This window comes from Vitis vinifera, chromosome 1 (genome assembly GCF_030704535.1).
Source record: "Vitis vinifera cultivar Pinot Noir 40024 chromosome 1, ASM3070453v1".
Lineage (NCBI taxonomy): Eukaryota > Viridiplantae > Streptophyta > Magnoliopsida > Vitales > Vitaceae > Vitis > Vitis vinifera.
In genome coordinates this window covers 25,744,222-25,769,215 of record NC_081805.1, presented here as the reverse complement: position 1 = coordinate 25,769,215, position 24,994 = coordinate 25,744,222, and the positions used below count along the sequence as shown (strand labels likewise).

Here is a 24,994-nt window from a genome sequence, read left to right as displayed (position 1 = left end):
AAAATTGATGTCTTATCACTTTGAGTTCAATTTTTCATTCACTTATAAATGATTTTGAATCATTTTTCTAAAACCGTTTCCCCATTGGATTCAAGAAACCACCCACTTTATTATTACTCCTAGTGTTGAGATTGAAAGAGACTTCAATATTTGCCACAACTACAAGACTACGCGTAAGCATCTACACCAAATGTAGGTGTTTGTATTATAACTCCCTCATATCCTAATTCCTAACATGATAAAAAAAAAAAAAGTAAACCTTGAGTTACGGTTGTTTACGAAAAATTTGAAAGAAAATGGAAGAAAAAGAAAATAAAGATAAAAAAGTAAAAAAATAAAATAAAAATTTAAATTAATAAATTATTTTTAAATATCACCTCAAACCCATTTCACTTATTTTAACTATTCTATATAAAAATGGATTTTACCAACTACACTTTTTTTTGTAATAAATATATAAGTTTTTAATTAATTTTAATTAAATTTATTAATTTTTATATTTTTATAGTACAACCAAATATATATATATATATATATATATGTATCAATTTACTAATGGAATTTAATTTCGATCTTAGAACAACATAATCCGAGCTCAATTTAACCTTATCTTAGATCGAGTTTTTCGACTCAAGTTGTATTCGATTGCATTTGGTTAAGCTTAGACACTTCCTATTAATTATTCTGTTCTAAAATTTAATATTCTTTGTATTAATTACATAATCAATTAATTAAGCATACTTAATAAATAAGTGAAAAAATGTATCATACAAAAATATGAAAACTTGTAATATCTATCAAATTAATGTCACCATATTTTCCTATAGTAGAAAAACTTTGAGTGTGTTTGATGATGATTCTAAGAAGTGTTTGTAGACATAAAAAAATTAGTGGACTAAATTACCACTAATTTGGTCTTCTAAAAAAAAAATAAAAATAAATCATCTTATGAATAAGTCTCTCTCATCTCCAACTATAAAAAGGATAATAATAATAATAAGAAAATTATTATTATTATTATTATCTTGTTGGTAAAACCTCCGATAAATTTTTTTTTGCTAAAATTAAGGAACTAAGCAACTAAAATTGGGGAATTTGAAAATCTTAAGGAGAAAATTCAAAGGTAACTTCGTATGGGAAAAGAGGTTTCACAACAAAAGAAAGAGCTTCATCAAATCTCCCTGCAAGTTCGGTAAGCGGCAAAAGAACTAATACATTCATTCTTTGCTATTCAACAAGGTCATTCGGGAATAAGTCATTTGTGGCCCTCGATTAACCTTCGAAATCAAGAAAACGTCACCGTCGTCTTCCAAAGTGTGATCAAGGCAAAAGAATTAGAAAGAAAATATTCTTTGTTGGAAAGAATACTATTTTTTTTAGATTGTACCCGCGATATTATTAAATTTAATAAATCATTTGTTCGCACTATTTTTCCTATTTTATTTTACTAATTTTACAGGATAAAATTTTACGAAATTTGTGTGTACAGTGTTTCTAACTTATAATACTTGAAAATTTTCATACTTTAAGTATTAAAAAAAAAATACTAAAAACACTTCATATAATCATTATCAAACGCACTCTTATACCAATATGAAATTTGATGTTTATAAATAATTGAAAAAACTTGAATTCTTATACCAAAATAAAAATTTGATGTTTATATCAAAGGCACTCTTATACCAATATAAAAATTTGATGTTTCTAACATTTTTAACACTTAAATGGTAAAAAATTTCAAGTGTTAGAAAAATTTAAAACGTTTTCTAAAATTATTATCAAGTGAATTCTTAAAATACATTTAGTAGTGTTTTTGGATGAGGTATTTTTAATAGAAGTGTTTTCTTTTGAAAGTGTTTTTAAGAAAATAATTTATAAAATATCTTTTTAAAAAACATTATAAGTGATTTTTTAAAATTTTAAAACCGTTTCCTAAATTTTGCTAAACGTCTAATTTTTTATTTTTAAAAAACACTTTTTAAGGTAAAGTGTTTTTTAAAATCATTGGCGACCTCGAATCTCATTTGAGGAATTAGGAACTACTAAAGGGTTAGTTTTGTCATTTCATAAGATTACATGATTATAAATGTCATTATTTAAAGTTTTTAGTGGTAAGAATTTCATCAAAAATGTTGTAATCAATTTTTATTTTTAAAATTAAAACATACTCTTATTTTGGGTAGCGGCAATGATTTTATTAGAAAATTTTAAAAACAGAGCAGCCACGTGTAAGTACTTGATTTGAAAGACAAGTCTCCGATCATTACGGAGTTGAGTCAAACTTTAGACAGGCCAGAGCAGACTCTACGGAGACGTGGTTTGAATCATGAGACGTGCGTTGCAGTCACTGGATGAGGGCATTTTCGTCCAACTTTAATAATCTTAACTTTCCACCGCCATTATTGCTATATAACCAAACAGACCACAAATTAGGCCAAATTGATTTTCTGATTTTTCTGGAGAAAAATATCTGAGAAAATGATGAAGAAACGCCACCTGCTCGAGAAACCGTGGTTCCTTCGCCTGGCTCTGGTCGGGTTGATCGCCGGCGTTTTGTTCATCTACCACTTCGTTCAAAACTCGGATCACTCTCTGCTCTGCTCCTTTGCAGCAGAATCACCGCGAGCTGACTCATCAGCGACGCAGATCCAGCTCAGCGCCATACTCCACTACGCCACGTCACGAATTGTGCCGCAGCAAACGCTGGCGGAGATCACAGTTTCATTCGACGTCCTACAATCACTCGCCTCCTGCAACTTCCTCGTCTTCGGCCTCGGCTTCGATTCTCTCATGTGGTCCTCGTTCAATGCACGTGGCGACACTCTGTTCCTCGAAGAGGATCCCAAGTGGGTCCAGACGGTGTTAAAAGACGCCCCTACCCTCCGCGCTCACACCGTCCGCTACCGCACGCATCTCTCCGAAGCAGACGATCTGCTCTCCACATACCGGTCCGTGCCGGAGTGCATGCCCCCCAAAGCGTACCTCAGAGGGAACAACCGGTGCAAGTTAGCACTGTCCGATCTTCCGGATGAGGTATACGATAAGGAGTGGGACCTCATCATGATCGACGCTCCGAGAGGGTACTTCCCGGAGGCGCCGGGGCGAATGGCGGCGATATTCTCCGCCGCGGTGATGGCTCGTGCTAGAGTGCGCCCTGGGGTGACGCACGTGTTTCTTCACGACGTTGATCGGAGGGTAGAGAAGGTCTATGCGGAGGAGTTACTGTGTCGGAAATATCAGGTGGGCTCTGTGGGGAGGCTTTGGCATTTTGAGATACCACCTGCGGCTAATTTGAGCCGTGCGAGTGATAGTACTGGGTTTTGCTAGAATGAGCCTTAGGCGTCGAGCTTTTAGGAGACGTGCACCGATATGTATGTTTTTATTTTCCATTTACTTTCACACTTTTTGTCTTTTAAAAACAAATAAAAAACTTAATTAATAAAATAAATACAATTTTTTTTTTAATATAATTATAGAGGAAAAAGACATTTGATTATGGGGCAGACAAGTTTGACTTTTGATAGGGCTTTTCCCATGCCGCCGCTGACTAATGAACCAAAATATATATATTTTAAATAATTTATTTATATTTTGTAACTCAAGGGGCGTTGCGACTTTGATGACATGAGTAATTGACAAAATTATATGCTTTATATTTATTACTATTTTAATCAACTATTTCATTTATAACCTTTTTAAAATTAAATGACATTAAATGAGAATCGAAATACGTGACAAAAATAATTAAAAAAAAAGAGTAACAATTATAAAAATAATAATTTTTATTCATAAATTAGAAAATATGTGGATGTAATTGTTATTTATACTGTAATGACTCATATTCAATCACGAAAATATTATATATTTATATAACTTTAGAATTTTTTTTTCTCTTTTATAAAAAATATCGCATGTACAATGAAAATAATGTATATTTTAAATTTATATCGATAATTATTAAATTAGAAAAAGTGGTGTTGGAACAAATTTTAAATCATGGATCAATTTTGTATAGAAATTGAATTTTGGCCGCGCGGATGAAGAGGAGAGACGCTGATTTAAGCCCATAACCAAGGTAGTGGGCTTGGGCTGGCCCAGTTTTTCACACAAACAAGTGAGAAGAAATGGGTTTACTTTAAGATTATTTTAACTAGAAAAATGAGATTTTAAGTCCAAAAATTCTTTCCTTTGGTGGGTTTGCTCCATTGAGAAGATTTGATAATGTCTTTTTATTTTTCATTATTTATTTATTTATTTATTATAATCATTATGGGATGGAAAATGTTGACTACTATAAACATAGGTGATCTTGTTGTATCTTAATTGCTTCACTTCCACATTTTTATAGAATTAAATTTCCTTCCATAATAAAGACTAAAAAAGGGTTGCCATTTGCTGCTAACTTATTTTTATTGATTTATCCATTTTTTTTATCATGTCTTGTTTAATATCACTTTATATAAATTTACATTAAATATTGGTAATTCAAAAATAAAATATGACAAGAACTTCAAATTTAAAAATGTAACCAAATAGTATAATGAAAAATCTAATATCTATTACATTTCATTTTCACAATTTATTTTGAAAAATATGATTTTTATTTCTAAATTTAGATGTCACAATTCTTAAAAAGAAATAAAAAAACAAAAAATACATTTACAAAGTTAAGAGATTTAGGATCTGTTTGATAACTATTTTAAAAAATAGTTATGAAAAACGGTTTTTAAGAATAACTTTTAAAAATTGTTCATTAATGTTTTGTAAAACAAAAATCTATTTGAAATTTAAAATGTTTTTAACTTGTTTTTAATATTTATAAATATGTTTTAAAAATAATTTTTATGTCTAATATTTTATTTTTAATCATTTTAAATGTTTGTATAATAATTTTTTAAAATGATTATAAAAAACAAGTGAAAATAACATAAAACAATTAAAAAATATTATTTGAAAACACCCTAATTTTTGTTTTTATGAATAGAAAATAGAAAATAGTGTTTGATTATCAAACAAGTTTTTCTATTTTTTTTGTTCTAAAGATTAGAAAACTGCTATTGAAAATAGTTAACAAATAAGCCCTTGATATATTATTTGTAATAATTTGCTTTCGTGACATCTCATGTATAGTAACACAATACAATATAGTGTGATAAGAAACATCTTCATAATAAAAACCCCTTTTCATTTTAAACTATGAATTAAAAAGAGTTTACAATTTGGTATAATATTGTCAAAAACTTCATTCCCAATGAATTATGAGATTTCATGATCAAGGCAAGCATCTTAGTCATATTACAACAAGCAATAATGCCCCTTATATCTAATCGAGAATTGACTTTGATATCTCATATCACCATAACATGTTTTTTTTAGTAAACTACCATCCACTCCTCGCGAGATACCATACACATATATCACCTTATATAGAAAGCTAAACATCTTACTCATATTACATAGGGTGGCGATGACAAACAAGCAATAATACCCCTCTATCTTATAGAAAATTGACTTTGATACCATCATAATATGGTTGTTTTTAGTAAAATATTTTCTAATCTTCACAAGATACTACACAAATACGATATAGTATGATAAGTGATAACAAACATCTTTATAGTAAAACCCCCATTTTATTTCAAACTATGAATTAAAGGAGTTCACATAAATTTAGTATAACGTCAAAAACCGATGAGATTTCACAATTAGCTTATATAGGAACACAAACATTTTAGTCATATTACACAGGGTGGTGAGGACTGACAAACAATGATACCTCTCAGTCTAATTGAGAATTGAATTTGATACCATAAATGATAATATGATTTCTTTGTAGTAAAATATTATCTACTCCTCTCAAGATACTACACAAATTAAATTAAAATCCTCTTTTTCATGCAAGCATATACACTAGCATTTGCAGAACCCGGAAAGCAAAATTTTCAAGCATATACACTAGCTTTCAGACCTCTTTGAGTGATACTCCAATAAGAAATAACAGAAAAAAAGAAGAGAAATTCATATTTGCTTTCTTCAAAATATATAAATTTGTTTCATTACAATATTTTTGGATGGATTCGATTTATTACTTGCTCCTCCAACACTGATCAAATTCTAAGAAAGAGGTGTAGTAGTATCAAAAGACTTTGTCCTCACCAGGAGGCAGGTGATCATGGAGGGCTGTGTATGCTTGTCATCGAGGGTGCAGAGCACAAAGTCCGGCCGGTGAAGCGCAAGCGTCAGCCGGTCCTTCCCGATAACCATCTCCGTCGCGTCCAGAAGAACATGCCATGAGTTCCGGTGGGCCTCTGATATCCAGTGCATTGAATAGCGGGTTCCATTCACATTTGCAGGGTAAGAGAAGAGTCCTTTAGGGATGTTTTTACACTTCCTTCTGAAGTACTGGCTCAGCTGTGATCCCTTGATCCTCAGGTCCAGCCAAGTTTCCGGCGCAGAAACAACTTTTGAATCCTTTGCCATAACAAACTGCCTTATATAATCGCGTTCTTCTCCGATGATCGTCATGTAGAAGTTGCCTCTGAAGAAGGGGTAGCTTTCTCCGATCATCATCATGGCGTCCTTGTAGTTTGGAGTGAAGAGGACCATGTACTCACTCTCTGATAGCCCACAATGCTGCAAAGCTCGGTTTCTAGCTTGGATTTCTGGGATGGAGATGAAGTTTCCCGAAAACGATGATTTCTTGGTGAGAATCTCCAGCAATCTTGATGGCTCCAACTGGGTTTTGTCGAGGTCAGAGAGATTGATACTGAAAGAGGGAGAAGACGACTCTCTGATGCCAATACTCTTCGGAGACTTGTGCTTTTCATCCGCCATACTTTCTGAGGATTCCTCATTGATACTGAGATTGTGGAGACCAATCTTCTTGTCGTCTTCTTTCTCGACAAGGCCATTGCAATACTGCGGATACTTGGCGAGAACATACTCTTCAACATACTGCATTTCGCTTGGTGTGATCGGCCCCGACCATCTTAGATCCAGACCGTGGAGGGTGGATATGGCTTCCGCCACCAAGTGTGCAGGAATCACAGATTTCGCCTTCTGTTTCAAACTCATTTTGAATCAAAACCCAGGTTACAAACAATCTAAAACTATAGAAGTTCACCATTTGTATTAGTATAGAAACGAAGAAATTAATGGAATCTGTATATACTTGCCTTGATGACCATGCTGCTTGGCCTTCCAATTCGGATTGGTGATTCAGGATGAGAAGCTTCAAGTTCAACCTCTATCACGTCCTACAAAATATGAACAATCAACATTTAAGGGTATAGAAAGAAAGAGAATAGTAAAATAGTATACTCTTCATCTGACTAGAGAAAACACCACCTTGGACTCTCCATGTAGAACAAGCTGTTCTTCATCGTTTCTGTGCATGATACCTCTCTGATATCAGTGGACTACGGAAGAGGACAAGATAGACGGGGGAAGAAGAAGAAGAAGGAGAAGAAACAAAGAGAGGAGAGTGGGCAGAGGGCTGGGCCAAATTCAAAGGAAGGTGAATGTTATTTTGGTGTGAAATGGATGGAAACCAAGGGACGAAATAAATTAAAAGGCTGGAGACAAGGAGAGAGACGCAGACAGTGACGATGGCTGACGATACAACAGTAGTATCTCTCTGACTCAGAGAGGGAGAGAGAGATTATAATGCAAAAGTATATCTTGAGAATATTATTTCCATATTTATTATTTGGGGTATCATGTTGATTGACTTGAGAGTTACATATGTTGCTTCTTGGTTCATCATTTGTCTAGACTCTAGAAGAATAAAATCGCTATTTTATTTAATTAAAAAACAATTCAATAATGTTAGTTAGTATATTCCATCTGTTAACCATTAATTAAAAATTGGGCGGAAGACCTCAGAGGTTCTTCCCCCACTTTTATATTTTATATATATATATATATATATATATATATATATATATATATATATTAATTTTTAATTTAAAGTCTTGAATATTTTAAATGAAATTTAAAATTTGTTGCCTGAAACATTTATTTTTATTTAAAATATAAATAGATCTAAATTTTGACTAAAAATTGATACAAAAATACAATTTCACATTTATTATAAAAGATTCAATTTTTTATTTTTATATTTCAATAAAATGCCTTAAAATAAGACTTTAGTTAAAAAAAAAAAAAAAACCCTAATGATTTAGAAAAACAAATCAATCAAGAAATAAAATTAAGGAAAACTAAGGTCGATTTTATAATTGTTTTTTAAAATAGTTTTGAAAATATTTTTTTAAAACTATACGTTTTATAGAACAAAAATAAGTTTAAAAACTTGAAATGCTTTTAATTTATTTGAATGTTTTTTAAATAATTTTTTTTAATATTTTTATTTTTAATTATTTTACATGTTTGTAAAATTATTTTTAAAACAGGATTTATAAAACAAGTGAACGTCAAGAAACCGAGCTTTGGTTAAAAGTGGCCGTTTGGCCATAAAAATATACCTTTTTCTTTTTTAATATTTTAACACAATCATTTAAAATGACTCTTTTCTCCCTCATGCTTCATTTTTGTTTTCTTTAAAGATTTGTAATTTGAAACTCTACCTTTAGTGTAAATATATAAATCTGATTTCAGTGCATATTTAGAAACCATATTTTAAAATTAAAATTTCTAATATTTTAAATACATTTTCAAACCAATTTAAAGAAAAATAATAATAAAAGGGAGCAACCTTCCATAATAGTTATAAGACATGTCCACAACCTATATTTTGTTGGCCAAGGAATACTTGGTGAACAAAATTATGGCTTTTCTTAATGGATGCTAAGGATTAATTTAATTTTGAATGGTGACCAGCTGCATCATAAGAGAGTCAAATTGAAACTCAACGTGGTACAGTAGTTGGTCTGCCTCAATCCATCCAAGTTGCAGATAGAATAAATTTAAAAATAAATAAATAAATAAATAGAAACCTTTGAATGGAAACAACTCTCAAATATTTTTCAATTGCAGATGCTAAGCCACCGGCGATAATTCAGAAAAAGGGAAGAGAAAGTGACCCTCTGAGAACTTGAGAACGTTGGAAATTAGTAAGAAATTGGTGGGGGGCCCTTTGGTGATATCAGTGTTGGAAGAAACGGAAGAGGGTGGGAATCTTTAGGCCTGAGAAGGACTTATCTCGGGACCAATAGCTCTTAAAAATAGTGTCATGATCATTAATCACAATACAACGTATCATATTAAAAAAAGGAAAAAAGAAAAAAAGAAAAAAAGAAGAAATTAATTGATTATTAAAATAAAAATTAAATAGAACCAATTGGTCTGGGTGTTCCTAGTGGAAGGTTGACCTCCCGGGACAGATTCATAAAAAAATAAAAAAATTGATTTTGGTGGAGACAGAAGAAGGTAATTGGTGTATGAGGGTGTTTGGGACCGTTGGATTAAATTTATAGCCAAGCAAAATAGCTTCAATGTGTCCAAGAGTGAAGACCCATTTCAAATCCTGGATTTCTAGCACAAGTTAATAAAAAAACAAACCAAACATGTAGCAGTTTCCTGTGCAATTACCTTCACAATCCTGCATTGCATTTGAAAGAAGGGGTTGTATATGCACTCCCTTTGTCCAAGCCTGCATCTCTCCTTAATGCAATAAGACTACTCGTCATTCCTTCCCTCTTTCTTTTCATCCACTTCCCTTTTCCATCTTATTTTCTGGCCTTCCAAATCCCAATTGCATCTTCAACTTTAAATTCAAACTATCATTAAGAAAAAAAAACCCTGAAGGGATAACATGATTGCATCTGCAACTGCAAATTTTTGCTTTTTGTTTCCTTTTTAATTTGAATTGGAAGATGAATAGAAAAAACCATAAACTCAGCCTTAGAACAGTTCACAAAACACATGCGGGTTAATTACAAAGTAGAATAACCAAGTTTTATATAAGGATTTTGTTATGTTAGTGGTAATTATCAGCAAAAGCCGTGCGGAAGATAATGAGAGAGGGGTATCAAAGACTGCCCTAAAACACTACTCACATTGGTTAGGTTAAAGATGCCAACCACAACAGCCATTGCTACACATCTTAAGTCTTTGGAATTTTGTTCCCATGGCATCTTAACATCATTTTCAAACCACTACCCTCCCATGCCTCTTTTCCACATTCCAATAAGACATCAACAAAGAACAATAGTATCACTTATTTCTACTATCATAGTAATAAGGATGACCATCCAACAATCATGGCAATAGGAATGCTTAATGGCCCCTGTTTATGCATAAGTTCAAAACTACAAGTCTAGAGATTATGCAGAGTAGAAGACGAAGGATGTAAGGTTTTTGAAGCCAATATACAAACAAAAGTAGATAGAGATCAGTGACTGCTGCAACTCAGAAACACAATAAAAGGAGCAGGTAAATAGATGGCTACCTTAGGGGAAGTCTGCAGTGTGTTTTCTTGCATGGCATGGGACCATCTTCTTGTGTGCTTTGCTCTGGTATCAACTCCAATGGCATCAAGTCAAGACGTTGACAATGTGCTTGGGCTTTTGGTTTCCATGGCACTGTTTGAACGAGCAAATGACTCAAGAATCAACTAGTGAGTGTTACATGCTCTGAAATACATCCACTTGGATGGATTGAGGAATTGTCAATACACTTATTAGTCCCTTTCTTTCTATGTGGTCAACACCTAGGGAATTAAATATAGAATTCATTTTGAGCAGATATTGAATGGATTAATCTTGGACTATGATTCCTTATAGTCTAGAATGACTTCATGGGTTGATCAAAGAATATTAAATTAGACTAAACTGGGTGCAAAAAAGAGTGAAGGAAATTGGGGAGGAGCAAGGGCACCTATAATGCCCCAGATAATTAGCATTCTATACAAAATAAAAGTGAAAATCACACTACAAAAAGTATTTCATCCGATCATCTCTCCTCATGGCGTTGTATACAGCTTGAACCTGGACAACACAATAAAATTCCATGTCAACAATATTCCTAGGCCAACTCATCAAGAGCAGAAATCCAAAAGTTTCTCATCCACGGTCTCATAAACACCAAAATATAACTGTACCATAAATTATCTATCAGAAGAGAGCAGATCCTACTTTCTCTCTTTTTTTGCCTTTGTTTTTCTTTAAATATTGGTGGTGGATTGGGGGAACGATCCAGCTAATAAAAATATGTGATAAGTTAGCAAACAAAACTTCATTCAAATGCAGTGAGTGTGGGTAGGTTTATGTGTTTTTTACCTTTTTCCTTTTTGTTGGGTGGAGGGTCAAGGTTGGTTGGGTTTTTTTATGCATGTGCTTGAGAAACAAAGTACAAGTCATACATTAGAGCTGAGCACAAGATCTGTTCCCTAATAGATATTATATCACAAAATAACAAAAGTATCAATCACTCCCTCCCATTCAGGATGTTTAATATAGCAAATTGATCAATGCATAGACCAATTTTCAATTAACTAGGACTTGAAACATAGAGTTAGACAATTGACAGGCTCAGTCGTGGAGGTCTCAAAATTCATACTTATATGACATTTTTGAAAATAGGTCTTCTACTTGTCCACAAATCCAAGAGCTTAGAGTCTTAAACTCCAAGTTAACACTGAATTTCCATTGTAATTGAAGGTCTTCACATTTTTCATTCCTTTATTTGAGTTTTTTTGGTTTTGGTGGGTGTTTGGACAAAGAGAGGAAATGGGCATTTAAAACAGACCAAGCAGAACCTCTGGTGTGTCCAAGGGATCCGAGGGACTAGGGTGAGCATTTTGTGCATGAGTTTGCATGTGTGTGAGAGAGAGTGTGAGAGAGAGAGAGACCTGCTCACTGGAAATGACTCGAACCGGTCCAATATTTACTGATACATATTTGCCTCTTGATGATAGTTTCTGCTTTACATGGCCCTGTTTGTAAAAATCACAACATACATTAGGTTAAAATGGATTTGCATATTGATACAAGTTAAGCTCTTGGAAAACTGAAAGTACATCAGCAACTATAGTCATAAACAATCATGTTTTATCTTCAAAAGAAGCGCAGAGTGACTAAGGTTTTCTCAAAACAATACCAAATTCTGAACTTTGTTACCATTAAAAAATAACAATGAAACCCTGCAGCTTTCAACTTCTTCCATTTGCAGCCTATGGAGTACATTTAAAATGTCAACCAATTCTCTCTCCACAACAATAGTTGGATTTCTTGCCAAGTGGCCATGAGAAAATCAAAGTTTTACAAGCATCCTTATAGGTCAAAATGATTACAAATTTACAAATCAAGCCTAATTATTGGGAGATGAGGTTAACATCCTATCCTTTCAGGGTCAGTGCCAATCCAAATTCAATGTCCCAGAATCATCTTGAATAAACCACATTAAAAAACTCAACTATGGGCATGTTTCATTATGAATTGCTAGTTCTTCTCTCTCAGAAGTCAAACATTTCTATTTTTTTTTGTTTTTTTTGCTTGGTACAATTTTTTCCCTTCAGCCCCAAACCCTTGCCACTTAAGCAAGGCCTCGAGGACTGCCCTGCCCTGCACTTGTTAAGAAAGCCTTGTAGGCCATGAGCCATATCACTTGAAACCAAATTAGCCACCAACACTTGAAGGGAGGTTAAGATGGCTTATGCTTGTGTATTCATTAAACTGTTAGGCTGTTAGCTACCATCTTACCTACAATCATTATGTTTCTCTTGCTTGCTGGTTATCATCATTCATGTATTTATCATCATTTCATGGGCTTAACCAAACTGCTAAAACAACAAAGACCCAATCCAATCATTCAGGTGTATGGAGAAATATATCTTCAGCTGATCCATGATTTTGTAAACACAATTCATATCCTTCTTGACCTTCTCACTTCTCTCAATAGTTTTCAATTTGCAACAACTTTTTTCTCATTGGCAGCATTGAAAAGATGATTAGTTCTCCTCCTGTACATATGTGATGACCCTCCCTTTTTTTTACACATAATTGAACTGTTAAGGGAAATATAATTTGGTAGGAGATGGTCCAGTGTTTGTTTTGCCTAAACCAAATTGATCTCAGAGTGGGAAGAATAAAGGAAAATATGGAGAAATGGCAATATCAACTCCCCAATGGTCACTAGTTCGAGTCCCCTCAGGGTCACTGGAGGTTTACTTAGTCGTTAACTTCAGGGCCCCGTGAGATTAGTCGAGGTGTGCGTAAGCTGACCCCGACATCCACGGTTATCAAAAAAAAAAAAAAAAAAAAAATGTCAATATCAACTGCCTACTCCCATTAGCATGCAATCTACTGATGTCAGCAGGATTAATTTCACCTTGGGAACTGTCAGGCCTAGGAACTAGATTAGTTTTAATCAATCTTAGGAGACAGACATTTGCAAGTAACCTCATTCCAATATTTGGACACTCGATACCTTAGGCTAAAATTTACATACCTAACAATGAATTTCAGCATGGATACTTTACTCATATCCATGCAACAATGAAATAAATCACGAAAGTCTAAAGTAACTTATATTTAATTAAGAACTAATTCCCTTTTTCCCTTTTCCTCTATGAACACACCTATCAGGTGCATAAATGACAAACCGACATGTCAGATCAATATTCCATACCTAAGCCCTTGTCATGTCCAAAACAAATATTTTATATGCTTTGAAGTGAGAATGTAACATTAGGAATCACACATCCTGATTTACTAGCTCCCAAGTTTCAGTTAGTCTTTCTACTTGGGAAATTGAGGAATTCTATAACACTCCAGGCTTCTGAGGATACATCGACCACTGGTTTTACTTCTACTCAGACAGGTATAACTGTTTCTGTTATGGTTTGTCTTCTACTTAGACTGGTTAAGCAGTCTCTCCTCATAGTTGTCTTTAACCAGTCTTGCAATCCATCCAAGTGCATATATTATGGTGCTTCTGATTGAATCATTGGATCATCATCTTTTACCTCATCATTTACTACTCACTATGGTAGAGATAAGAGTTAAGAGATCTTAAGCTTCTCTGTTTTCCTTTTTATTATTATTATTATTATTTAAAAATAAATTAAAAAAAATCAAAGGGAGGAATTTATCAAAACTGCCAGTGAAGTAAACTTCAGGTAGCATGTGCTTGCCCCTCCACCCATACCATTTACAGACCAAAGAAACTTGAACTTGGGACTTCTTGTTCATTACCAGAAGGTACTACTATTGAGCTACCTAATGGGGCTATAGACCTGTTATTTTAAATCTTCAAAGAATATAGAGTTTTTTATTCAACTCAAACATGTCATAGTTTTGCATCTATTCTAGTATGAATTTAATGGACAACATACAGAAACATGCAATCATAAGCATTCAATATTCAAGACTTCCTCAAACCTATCATGACCCTAAAGATTACTCTTTCCAGTGAAATACATGGATGAAAATGTCAATTTCATCCCTAATTAAATTTCTCTTCTTTATTACCTACATTACGATAGTAATTCATTATGCAAAACTCATTGATGAACAAAGATGCCTGTCATTACTGCCAACATTGTGTAGATATTGTCTGCCTTAGGTCTTCCGTCCTTACAACTTTAAAATGTGTCTACAATTTAAAGGTGTTGTCTCTCATGAATACCAAGAACTTCTCCTCTCTAGGTAATGTGGGATGTCACAACTCACCCTCCTATATAGGCTTAACATCTTTGTTGGCCCATGGCTTATGGGTTGCTTGAGTTAGCACATTTTCCCATTGAGAATGGCTCTAATACCACCTGTCATAAATCCTAATCTCTTGATCGTATGTAAACATTGTCCGCTTTGATATACTACCCTCACAATTTTAAAAGGTATTTACACAATTCAAAGGCATCACTCCCTTTAAATGTCAGGACCTTCTTCTCTCAAAGTGATATGGGGCATCACAAATGACACTTCCATATGGGTCCAACGTTCCCATTGGCCCATGGCTCAGAAGGTGCTTGAGTCTACCTATTTTCCAATTAAGGATTAACTCTAATACCACCTGTCATGACTTGTGGACATTATTTCGCTATTGTTTGCTTTGGGCCCACCGTCCTCATGGCTTTAAAACATGTCTACACAATTTTGAGGCATTGCCACTTATAAATGTTAAAAACTCCTCCCCCCCTAAGTGATATAGGACATGACAACATAAATCATGGATCCACTAAGCCCTCTCAATGACAATATCTCGACCCTACTACCAACAATTGTGTCCAACTATTATTCCCATCCTAATGAAAAAAAAAAAAATAGTCATTCACAACCACAAATGATGAACGAAATATTTTTTATGCTTAATTCCTTAGTTTGATTTGTATCAATCTTAATTCTATCCTTTATTCAAGTAAGTTTTCTTTGCCAAATTTGCTCAAAGCTTAAGCTTTTTTTATTCCAATCATAGATGTTATGTCATATCCCATATTGTTAGGGGAGGAAATGCTCTTAGCATTCATAAGGGATGACTCCTTTGAATTGTGAAGACACAATTTAAAACCATGAGTGGGTTCAAAGGGGATAATATCTACACAATGTTAACCAATTGGTTTGGTCGATGGTATCAGATTCAATCCTCAATTGGAAAGTGTGTGGACTCAAACAACTCGTGAGCCATCGTTCAATGCAGCTATTAGGCTAGTATAAGAGGATGAATTGTGACATCCCACATCACATAGGAAGGAAAAGTTTCTAGCATTCATAAGGAGTGACACCCCTGAATTGTATAGATGCATTTTAAAGTCATAAGGGTAGTGGGATAAAAGCGAACGATATCTACACAATGCCAATGAGTAATGAGGTTGTATCAAAGTTAATCCTCAATGGGAATGTGTGTAGATTCAAGCACCTCATGAGCCGTGAGTTGATAGATATGTATGGGAGAGTGAGTTGAGACACCTCACATCCCCTGAAAGGAAGTAATTCCTAACATTCATAAAAGGTGATGCTTCTGAATTGTTTAAATGCATTTTAAATTAGTGAGGGTTGTGAGCTCAAAGCAAACAAATACCTACACAATGTCAACAAGTTATGACATGAGAAGTTCACAACATTCATAACGGGTGACGACTCAAAATTGTGTAGATGCGTGTTAAAATTGTAATAACAAGGTCATGACAATACTAGTCTAAACTCTTGAATACATAACTTGCCATCCCCTCCATCTGGAAATGTTGGTTCAAGGCCTTCGGTGCTAGGTGAAAGATGCCTCATCTTTGCATTTGATGCAATTCTTTCTACATGTATATTGTAATTGGAATAGTATTATGACTCCAAATAAATTAATTTCCAATTTTTCACAAAGGAATCAAATATTTTCTTATTTCTATACAATTCATGCATGTGAATACACTCTATCTTCATTTTTCTCCATAATCAATCTTCTCATTTATGATCAACATGAATGGAAACTTAGATAACATTTCAAAGATAACCAGGCCTTGTGAACCATGAAATGTTTGCATTAAATGGTCACCTTAAAGTTTATTTCCTTGGATGTATCAATGCATAAACTAGAAAACATCTTAGTCAACAAAAACATTTGCAACAAGTGATCTATGTACCTCAGGTATTGGATGTTGAAGTACAGATTCAACAGCAACAACCATAGCTTGCACAAAATCGTCACCTCCAGTTCCAATTGCAGTAAACCCTCTAACTGTTGGGTATGAGTTTACCTGTTACATCAATGGTAACAGCATTTAGTTTAGGACACTAGTGAACCATAATCAAATTTAACCACAGGTTGACCACTCATCTTGACATGATAAAATTAATCTTTGGATCATCTATCATTTACTGGAATGTATTTGCCTTTGTCTAAGTAATATTTTTCCTTTTCCTAATTTAGAAGAATCAGAATTTTATCATTAGCTAAAAGAACTTCTGAATGCTCAAGTGGAATAAGCCACACTGGCTAGAGAACCAAAATTGATTTACAAAAAATCCTGAGGTAAAAAACATTCTCTTGTAGTGCGTTGTGTACCCAAATCTCTCCATGAGGAGCAAGGGAGGTGGTAGTTGTTGGTTAGCTGTGGAATCGAAGTCTTTTGAGATTTCGATCAACAATGTTGGGGGGAAGCTACATGGTATCATTTTGGAGAGAAGCAAAGGCTTTTCCTTGGGGATTAGGTTTGGTGATTCCAGTTTAAGGTGCTTGCTGAAGGGGGTGGAAGTTTGCTGTAGGGAGGAAAGGCTTGGGAAAGATGTAAAAAGTTGGGAAGAGGAGGGAAGAAAATTTAGATTGGAAAGGCGTGTTAACATGGCGGGAAGGTTCATTCTTTGCTCTATTCGTGATCTGGAAGCGAAAATGTTCTGTTTGGTATTTCTGGGGGGTAGAGGGATTCTAGGGGGTTGGGTTTTACTGGCTCACAAGCTGCGTTCTCTTGGTGTTGTTACCCCTTTTAAAGACAAGGTGAGCTCTGGCACTGTAGGTGTTAAAGAAGGAAGGAGAGGTGAAGTTCAAGTTGAGGAAGAGGATGAGAGAAGGTCTTTTGTTTAGGTTGTTAAAGCGAAGGTTGGAAGATTAGGAGACGCAGTGTGGCTTCAACTTGGGGGCAGAGACTTGAGGAGTAAGGAGGAGCAATTGGGGCGTTATCTGGTGGGACGGTGGAGAGAAGAGGCAGCTCCATTTCTAGATTTAGCTTTGTTAAGGAGATGGGGGGGTGCATCTTTGGAATTTGAAGGGGAGAGTGAGCTTTTCGAATTTGGGCAGTGGCCTCTTTCTAGTAGAATTTGAGGTTGCAGAGGAAGCAGAGAGGGTGCTGAGAAGGGGGATACAGCGCTTTGAGGACAAGTTGTTTCATCTAGAGAGGTGGGGACCCGAGGTAGGATGTTTTCGGGTCAGAGTTCACATAAATCAATGCTGGGTGAGGGTGGTGGGTCTACCGATACACTTCTGGAGCCAGGAGGTGTTCAGGAAGCTGGGGGATAGCTACGGAGGGTTTGTTGCTATGGACAACAACACAACTAACTTCGAGCAGCTTCAGTGGGGCCAAGCTTTTAGTGAGGACAGAGGGGAAAGATCTACCTGAGTCGTTACAGCTAGTGGTGGGTTCCTCATGTCTTGCAATCCAACTATGGTGGGAAGTGCCACCATGGGTGTCAGTGGTGGTGTCGTCGCAAGGGAAGGAGAGCTCGAAGGTTAGAGATGAAGGAGAGGTGGATTCACGCGTGGGGAGTAGCGTGGGGCAGTCGCAGGTGCAAGCGCAAACTCAAAGGGATGGAGCAGTGGGGCCAAGTGGTGAAGGCAGAGCAAGGCAAGTGGATGTTGGCTTTGACTTGCACAATTTAGGTATGGTCGGGGGTACTGAGACAGTTGCAGGAAACGATGGGAAGGGAAAGGTAGTTGTTGAGGAAAGTGGTGTTTTTTCAGTTGATGGAGAGAGGTTAAGTGGGAAAGGAAGCAGGCCTAGAGTTGTTTGGGCTGAGTTTGATAACGAGAGGAGCAATTTAGTTTTGGGAGCCTAGGAGTCCTATTTGTGAGGCCTTGTTAGGATTGGGCCTGTGGCCCAAGCAGGCCTTAGGGTGGGTCAAAACCTAGGGGTTTTAAGGGCTGTTGGGTCTGCAAAATTGGGCTAGCCCAACGTGCCATTGCTAAGTGAAGGGGGCCTGGCCCAGATGGCTGCTGCTGCTGGAGGTTTAAAGGAGTCTAGGGCTCCTGAAGTTGAGATTTCCGATTTGGAGAGAAGGCTTGTCAAAGTATTTCTCGGTGCTACGCCGACGGCTGAGGCAAGAGGGATGTTTGTAGTGGATGAGTCTCTCATGGAGGAAGCTACCAAGTACACCCTTTCTAAGCCTTGCTCTTTTCTTAGCTTTGGGGGTCGGGGTTCTCCTTCTTCTTTCTTTGGGGTGGACAAGGCGATGGTGGTTGTTAATCAGGGCCTTGGGGCGATCGAGGGGCCAACCTTTGTGACTAGAGAGGTGTTGGTTGACCCGTTGAGGGTAATCTGGGCAGATGGGAGTGAGAGAGGAGTTTCGATTAATTTAGAAAAGGGGGCCAAGGTGTATGGTGGAAGAGCATTGCCGGCAAAAGATGTGGAAAGAGGTTTGGAGGAGGAAGAAGGGAGTGTTTTGGATTCATGGATGAACGATAGTTTTGTGAATTTTTTTCACTGTCTGGGAATGCCTACCGAAGGGTTGAGGAGGAGATTTTATCGCTTTTGAAAAGAATGGAAGAGAAGAAAAAACTGAAGAGTAATTTGGCTGGAGAAAAAAGGAAAGTCCAAAACGTCTCCAGATCAGAGAGGGAATTGAAAAAACTTGAGTGTTCAGTGAATTATAGTGGTGTTAGGAGGAGTGTTGGGGAACTTCAACTTGCTATCTGAAGCTGTGTTTTGTTGGTGTTGAGAGGTGTGCGGGGGATTTTTAGTTTGCTTAATGAAGCTGAGAATTTTATCGTTGAACGTAAGAGGGGCTAATGATAGTGATAAGAGAAAGGTGATCAAGGCGTCGATTAAGGCTCAAAATGTGGATTTGGTCTACTTGCAAGAGACTAAGATGCAGGAAATGTCGAAGAGGATAGTCAGGAGCCTTGGTGTGGGAAGATGTTTAGATTGGGGGGTTGTCAACTCAAAGGGTGCCTCCGGTGGTGTCTTGGTGTTTTGAGACGATAGGGTGTTACAATTATTGGAGGTGGAAGTGGGGGCTTTCTCAGTGTCTTGCCGATTTAAAAGCTGTGAAGATGATTTTTGTTGGAACTTCACTAGGGTTTATGGTCCTATGCTGAAAAAGGAGAGGGAAGATTTCTGGGGTGAGATAGGTGTTGTTAGAGGGTTGTGGGGTGGCCTTTGGTGCGTGGTAAGTGATTTTAATGTGGTTAGGTTCCTTGCGGAGAGCAATAGGGGGAGGTAAACTAACCTACTCAATGAGGAGATTCTCGGAGATTATCGAGGATCTAGAGTTAAGGGACTTGCCTTTGTAGGGAGGCTCTTTCACTTGGAGGGGTGACCTAAATAATCGGTCTCATTATAAGCCTGATCGGTTTCTGGTCTTGGATGAGTGGGAAGGTCATTTTACAGGAGTTGTGCAATGTATACTTCCTAAGCCGGTTTCAAATCATTTTCCAATCTTGCTAGATGGGGAAGGTGTGAGGAGAGGCACAATGCCTTTTAGATTCGAAAATATGTGGTTGAAGGAGGGTTTCAAGGATAAGGTGCAGGCTTGGTGGGAAGGTCTCAGTTTTAGTGGGTCTACTAGTTTTGTGTTGGAAGCGAAGCTGAAAGCCTTGAAACCATTATTGAGAGACTGGAATAGGAATGATTTCGGTAAAGTTGAAGCCAATAAGGCATTGGCTTTGAATTAGGTGGACTTCTGGGACAAAGTAGAGTTAATCTGACCTCTTATTGTTCATCAATTGAAAGCACAGTAAGAGGTCAGATTAACTCTTAGAAAAAATTTCTTGGAAACAGAAATCAATGAGGAGCAAAGGAGGATTTTAAAAAATGGGTTCTCTTAGAAAAAATTTCTTGGAGACAAAAATCAAGAGAAGTATGGTTGAGGGAAGGGGATAGGAACACTAGTTTCTTTCATAAGATAGCTAATGCTCACAAGAGGAGGAACTTGATGACCCGAGTTAAAATCAATGGTTCTTGGTTAACAGAGGAGAATGAGATTAGAGGTGGAGTGGTGAATGAGTTTAAGGTTTTATTGTCTGCTGCAGGAGGGTGGAGACCCAACACTAGTGGTCTGTCTTTTGCAAGGTTAGAAGTTGTGGAAGCAGCTAGACTGGAGGAGCCTTTTTCTGAGCAGGAGGTGTTGAAAGCTCTTAAAGGCTTTTGTGGGGACAAAGCGTTTGGGCCTAATGGTTAATCTATGGCCTTTTGGCAGTTTTCTTGAGGTTTTGTAAAGGAGGAGGAGGTCATAGGGTTTTTTAGGGAGTTTCCTTACCATTGTCGATTGTAAAAAGTCTAAATGCAACTTTCCTAGTTTTGATCCTAAAAAAAGGGAGAGTAGAAGAATTAAGGGACTTCATGCCAATTAGTTTAGTGGGAGGGTTGTACAAGTGGCTGGCTAAAGTGCTAGCCAATAGGCTAAAGCTGGTAGTGGGTAAGGTGGTCACTAAGGCTCAAAATGCCTTTGTGGAGGGAAGACAAATCTTGGATGTTGTCATTGTTGCTAATAAAGTCATAGATTTGATTTTAAAAAGCAATGAGGGGGCGATGATGTGCAAGTTGGATATAGAAAAGGCGTATAATCATGTGGACTGGTCTTTTTTGCTTTCAATTATGGGTATGATGGGATTCAGGGAGAAATGAATTCGGTGGATGCAGTGGCATATCTCCACAACTAGCTTTTTTGTTCTAGTTAATGGGACTTCTTCATGTTTCTTCCAAAGTTCTAGGGGTTTAAGGTAGGGGGACCCCCTCTCTCCATACTTATTTGTGATTGTTATGGAGGCTATTAGTTGCCTTCTAAGGGGAGCCATGAATGGGGTTTTTTGTTAGCCTACAAGGCAAGGGGTAGAAGTGGAGAAAGGGCTTAGGTGTCTCACTTATTATTTGTTGATGATACTTTGGTTTTCTGTGGGGCTTCTCAGGATCAGATGAGATATTTAAGTTGGATTCTAATGTGGTTTGAGGCCATTTTGGGGTTGAGAATTAATTTGGACAAAAGTGAGTTAATCCTGGTGGGTGGTGTGTAAAACACGGAGGCTTTGGCTGCAAAACTTGGGTGTAAGGTTGGGAGTCTCCCATCCTCTTACTTGGGATTACCATTAGGTGCTCCTCATAGATTCGTGGTTGTTTAGGATGGAGTGGAGGAGAGGTTGCGGAAGAAATTGGCTAGGTGGAAGAGCCAATACATCTCCAAAGGAGGGAAGATCACCTTAATTCGGAGCACTTTGGCAAGCATGCCCATTTATTTCACGTTTGTGTTTTCTTTGCTCAAAAAGGTGAAATTGAGGATAGAGCAGATTCAAAGGAATTTTTTGTGGGGAGGTGGGGCTCTTGAGCAGAAACCTCATCTTGTACAATGGAGTTTGGTTTGCCTAGACAAAAGCAAAGGGGGGCTAGGGGTAAAATGTCTTTCTATTCTCAATAAGGTGTTTTTGTGCAAATGGAGTCGGAGATTTGCTAATGAGAGAGGGGCTTTTTGGAATCAAGTGATAAGGGGAAAGTTTGGGGAGGAGCAAGGGGGTTGGTGTTCCAAGGAAGTGAGGAGTGGGTATGGTGTGGGGTTGTGGAAAGCAATTAGAAGGGAGTGGCATGTTGTAAGTAGTAGGCTATCTTTTGTGGTTGGGAATGGTCAAAGGCTGAAATTTTGGAAAGATAGATGGTGTGAGGATTCACCTCTTCGTGTTTCTTTTCCCACTTTATTTGCTTTAGTTGTCTTCAAGGATGCTTGGGTCAAAGATGTGTGGAGCTCCACTGAGTGATAAGGGAGTTGGAGCCCACACTTCTCTAGACCTTTCAATGATTGGAAGGTGGATGAGGTGTACAGGTTTGTTCTGGGCCTTAATGGGAAGAGAATTCAGCAGGATGTGGATGATAGAGTGCTTTGGAGAGAGACTAAATGTGGGAAGTTTTCCCTTAAGTCTCTTTATAAAGCATTAGTTTCAAGCCCTCCAGTCTCTTTTCTTTCGACTATCATTTGGAAAGCTTATGTATAGCCTAAAGTGAGTTTTTTTGGATGGGAAGCAACGTGGGGAAAAGCTCTTACTTTGGACCAACTTCAGAAGAGAGGATGACCTTTAGCAAATAGATGCTACCTTTGCCAAATGCACGAAGAATCGATTAGATCACATTCTTCTCTATTGTACCAAGACAAGGACTCTTTAGGCGATTTTTTCTCTCTTTTTGGAGTTCAGTGGGTGCTGCCAACCACAATTAAAGGTGACACTTTTGAGCTGGGATGGGTCTTTTGTGAGAAAAAAAAAGAAAGGAAATTTGGAGAGCAGGCCCATTGTGTATTTTTTGGACAGTTTGGAACGCAAGGAACAAAATTGCATTTGAGGAAGAAGTGTTGTCAATCCAAAGACTTAAGAGTTCTTTTGTTTATTTCCTATGGTCGGAGACAAAATTGTTCATAAAAGATGGTCCTTCGACTTTAGTTGATTTTATTGATTGGGTGGGGACCCGTTGAGGGGGGGTTCCTTTTGCACCTACGTTCTTAGCAGATGATTTGTTCCAACTGGGGAGCAGGGGGTGCTTCTTCTTTGTATACTTTGAGCCGCTGATCTGGTGGCTTTTTTCAATACAGCATCTCTCTTTTACTTATCAAAAAAAAAAAAATCCTGAGGTAAACTTCCTCCCAGCACAGAAAGGCAACATCTAGAAGCAAGGAGAGGCTACCATTTGAAATGCAAAAAGGCTACTACTTCATATGCAAAAAGAAAAACTATACCTTCTGATCCAAAGCTAGCCACTCGTTGGTAGAATCATCAGTTACTGTACCTCCAATAACCACATTCGTTGTTTGTCCAACTCTCCCTTCTGTCTTCGACACTTCTGCTTCCATTATCAACAAGATGTCTAAATCAATAACTACAACATGCTTTGAAAAGTAATAGCCCTAAATGATTTAATGTTACCATAACAGCTATAAAGACCAATGAAAAAAACATGTCCACATAAGTACTCAATTGAAACACCACCAATATAACTGAATTTTGATGGCTCTTTCAACAATTATAAATCTTTTGATTATGGGTTCATTCTTCAGTATATTGAAGATAACCAGCCAATAGCATGAGGCAGGAGGGAGGGCCTTGGTTCCGTCAGTTGGATCTTTGGTGCTTAGAAACCCCATATTGATGTGATACAGAATTAACTTTACCAAGCAAATCCCCTCGACCAAATGAAGGAAAAAAATTAATGGCCCAAAGTCTTTCTTCGGTTCTTGTAATGCTGAAGGGTCATTTTGCACAGCAGCAAGATCTAGTCAAATGTTTCTTCCAAGAGACCTTCCTAAATGAGAGGTTATCATTTATTGTGTAAGAAAAAATTTGAATTCTAAAACCTCTTCCACAAAGATCTTTTGGAATAATATCTAACCCCCTAGTATTAAAAAGAGCATTTTAAGTCCAAACTACTCCACATTAAATATTTTAATGTGTGATAGAACCCACTCTAAAGCACTTTAAAAATCAAAAAGAGCTTTCAATCAAAAGAAGATAGCTAAAGTAGACCTTTCAGTCCTACCATTGGAAAGCTGAACCATATTACTCAGTGCAATTCATTAATGCCACCTCTAAGACTTAAACAGATAATTTCTTTATCTCATAGATGACATCAATCCCCAATTTCCAAAACAATGCATTATTCAGAGAACCAAACCAACAAATTCAATGCGTTAAACACAATTCCACATCCCTTGATTCACACAATTCTCAAAATTACAATCATTTTTGCAGAAACAGTCCAATAATCCTCTTGCACCAGATTCACAACAACAAACCATCAAACTTATCAACAAAAATACGCAGAGAAAGCGAAACGATAGCTTTTAACCTGAAATGGCCTTGAGAACAGCCTCTTGAGGAGGACCTTGATCGTCCTGAGAAGATGGAGTCTCGCCATTGGAGCAACTCACCAGAGTTCTTCGAGCCCTAGCGATCCGACACTCGCAATTCAATCTCCGGCTCGACGAGGATCCACGGGTGCATAACGGAGGGAAAACGGAAACTCGATTGGAGTGAACGGGTCGCCACGGTTCCGTTAAGAAAACAGAACGGAGCATGGTTCTGCAAGCCATTTCTGAACCAGTTTCACAGCTTTCAATTTAACTAATGGTTTTTCTTCAGTTTTCCCTTCGCCGCTACAATATCTCTTTGATCTGTCTTGTCAGTGTGTCACACAACTCACAAGCAAAAACGTGATTTTTTCGGGGGTAATGAGGGTGCTCCTGATTTTAACTGAATAGACAATATTACCCTTGATTTGGAGCGTGGGAATGCAATCTCTGGTCAGGGTTGCAACTGACATTTCACATATATTTCGTGTGGTTCTATCCGAAATGCAGTGTTCTTTCCGTTGACCACAAGGTTTTGAAATTCTGGTGTTCGTAGGACCACCGGGGTAATGGAGAAT

The 24,994-nt window shown here is 36.8% G+C and overlaps 3 protein-coding genes across 5 annotated transcripts; 1 reads left to right on the top strand and 2 right to left on the bottom strand.

Annotated features, from left to right (window-relative positions):
* The first annotated feature begins 2,424 nt into the window (after positions 1-2,424).
* Positions 2,425-3,461, top strand: LOC100253955 (arabinogalactan O-methyltransferase 1). The gene has a single exon (XM_002277584.5). The coding sequence runs from the start codon at positions 2,479-2,481 to the stop codon at positions 3,325-3,327; it is 849 nt and encodes a 282-aa protein (XP_002277620.1). The 5' UTR covers positions 2,425-2,478; the 3' UTR covers positions 3,328-3,461.
* Positions 3,462-5,995: 2,534 nt separating this feature from the next.
* On the bottom strand, positions 5,996-10,173 carry LOC100243822 (uncharacterized). Of its 2 annotated transcripts, none has more exons than XM_010657622.3 (3): positions 9,550-10,173; positions 7,176-7,256; positions 5,996-7,059 (listed from the first exon to the last, which is right to left on the bottom strand). In XM_010657622.3, exons 1-3 carry the CDS (start codon positions 9,568-9,570, stop codon positions 6,115-6,117), a joined length of 1,047 nt encoding a protein of 348 aa, XP_010655924.1. In that variant the 5' UTR covers positions 9,571-10,173; the 3' UTR covers positions 5,996-6,114. The 2 variants fall into 2 exon arrangements, with proteins under 2 accessions (XP_010655924.1, XP_010655922.1); XM_010657620.3 differs by lacking the exon at positions 9,550-10,173 and adding an exon at positions 7,348-7,904.
* A 588-nt stretch (positions 10,174-10,761) lies between these two features.
* Positions 10,762-24,781, bottom strand: LOC100248862 (uncharacterized). Of its 2 annotated transcripts, XM_019222161.2 has the most exons (6): positions 24,416-24,781; positions 23,310-23,413; positions 16,532-16,645; positions 11,810-11,893; positions 11,060-11,157; positions 10,762-10,946 (listed from the first exon to the last, which is right to left on the bottom strand). In XM_019222161.2, exons 1-6 carry the CDS (start codon positions 24,657-24,659, stop codon positions 10,922-10,924), a joined length of 669 nt encoding a protein of 222 aa, XP_019077706.1. In that variant the 5' UTR covers positions 24,660-24,781; the 3' UTR covers positions 10,762-10,921. The 2 variants fall into 2 exon arrangements, with proteins under 2 accessions (XP_019077706.1, XP_002277728.1); XM_002277692.5 differs by lacking the exon at positions 11,060-11,157 and having other exon boundaries at positions 24,416-24,775.
* Positions 24,782-24,994: the final 213 nt, after the last annotated feature.

Excerpts from the sequence above, each read along its gene's own strand:
- LOC100243822 (XM_010657620.3), bottom strand. The coding sequence starts at position 7,395 with ATGCACAGAAACGATGAAGAACAGCTTGTTCTACATGGAGAGTCCAAG. Across the intron at positions 7,257-7,347 it reads TTCTACATGGAGAGTCCAAG|GACGTGATAGAGGTTGAACT; the intron begins GTGGTGTTTTCT and ends CATATTTTGTAG. Across the intron at positions 7,060-7,175 it reads CAAGCAGCATGGTCATCAAG|AAGGCGAAATCTGTGATTCC; the intron begins GCAAGTATATAC and ends AGTTTGAAACAG.
- LOC100253955 (XM_002277584.5), top strand. The coding sequence starts at position 2,479 with ATGATGAAGAAACGCCACCTGCTCGAGAAACCGTGGTTCCTTCGCCTG.
- LOC100248862 (XM_019222161.2), bottom strand. The coding sequence starts at position 24,659 with ATGGCTTGCAGAACCATGCTCCGTTCTGTTTTCTTAACGGAACCGTGG. Across the intron at positions 23,414-24,415 it reads TGTTCTCAAGGCCATTTCAG|AAGTGTCGAAGACAGAAGGG; the intron begins GTTAAAAGCTAT and ends TAATGGAAGCAG. Across the intron at positions 16,646-23,309 it reads GGCTAGCTTTGGATCAGAAG|GTAAACTCATACCCAACAGT; the intron begins GTATAGTTTTTC and ends TTGATGTAACAG.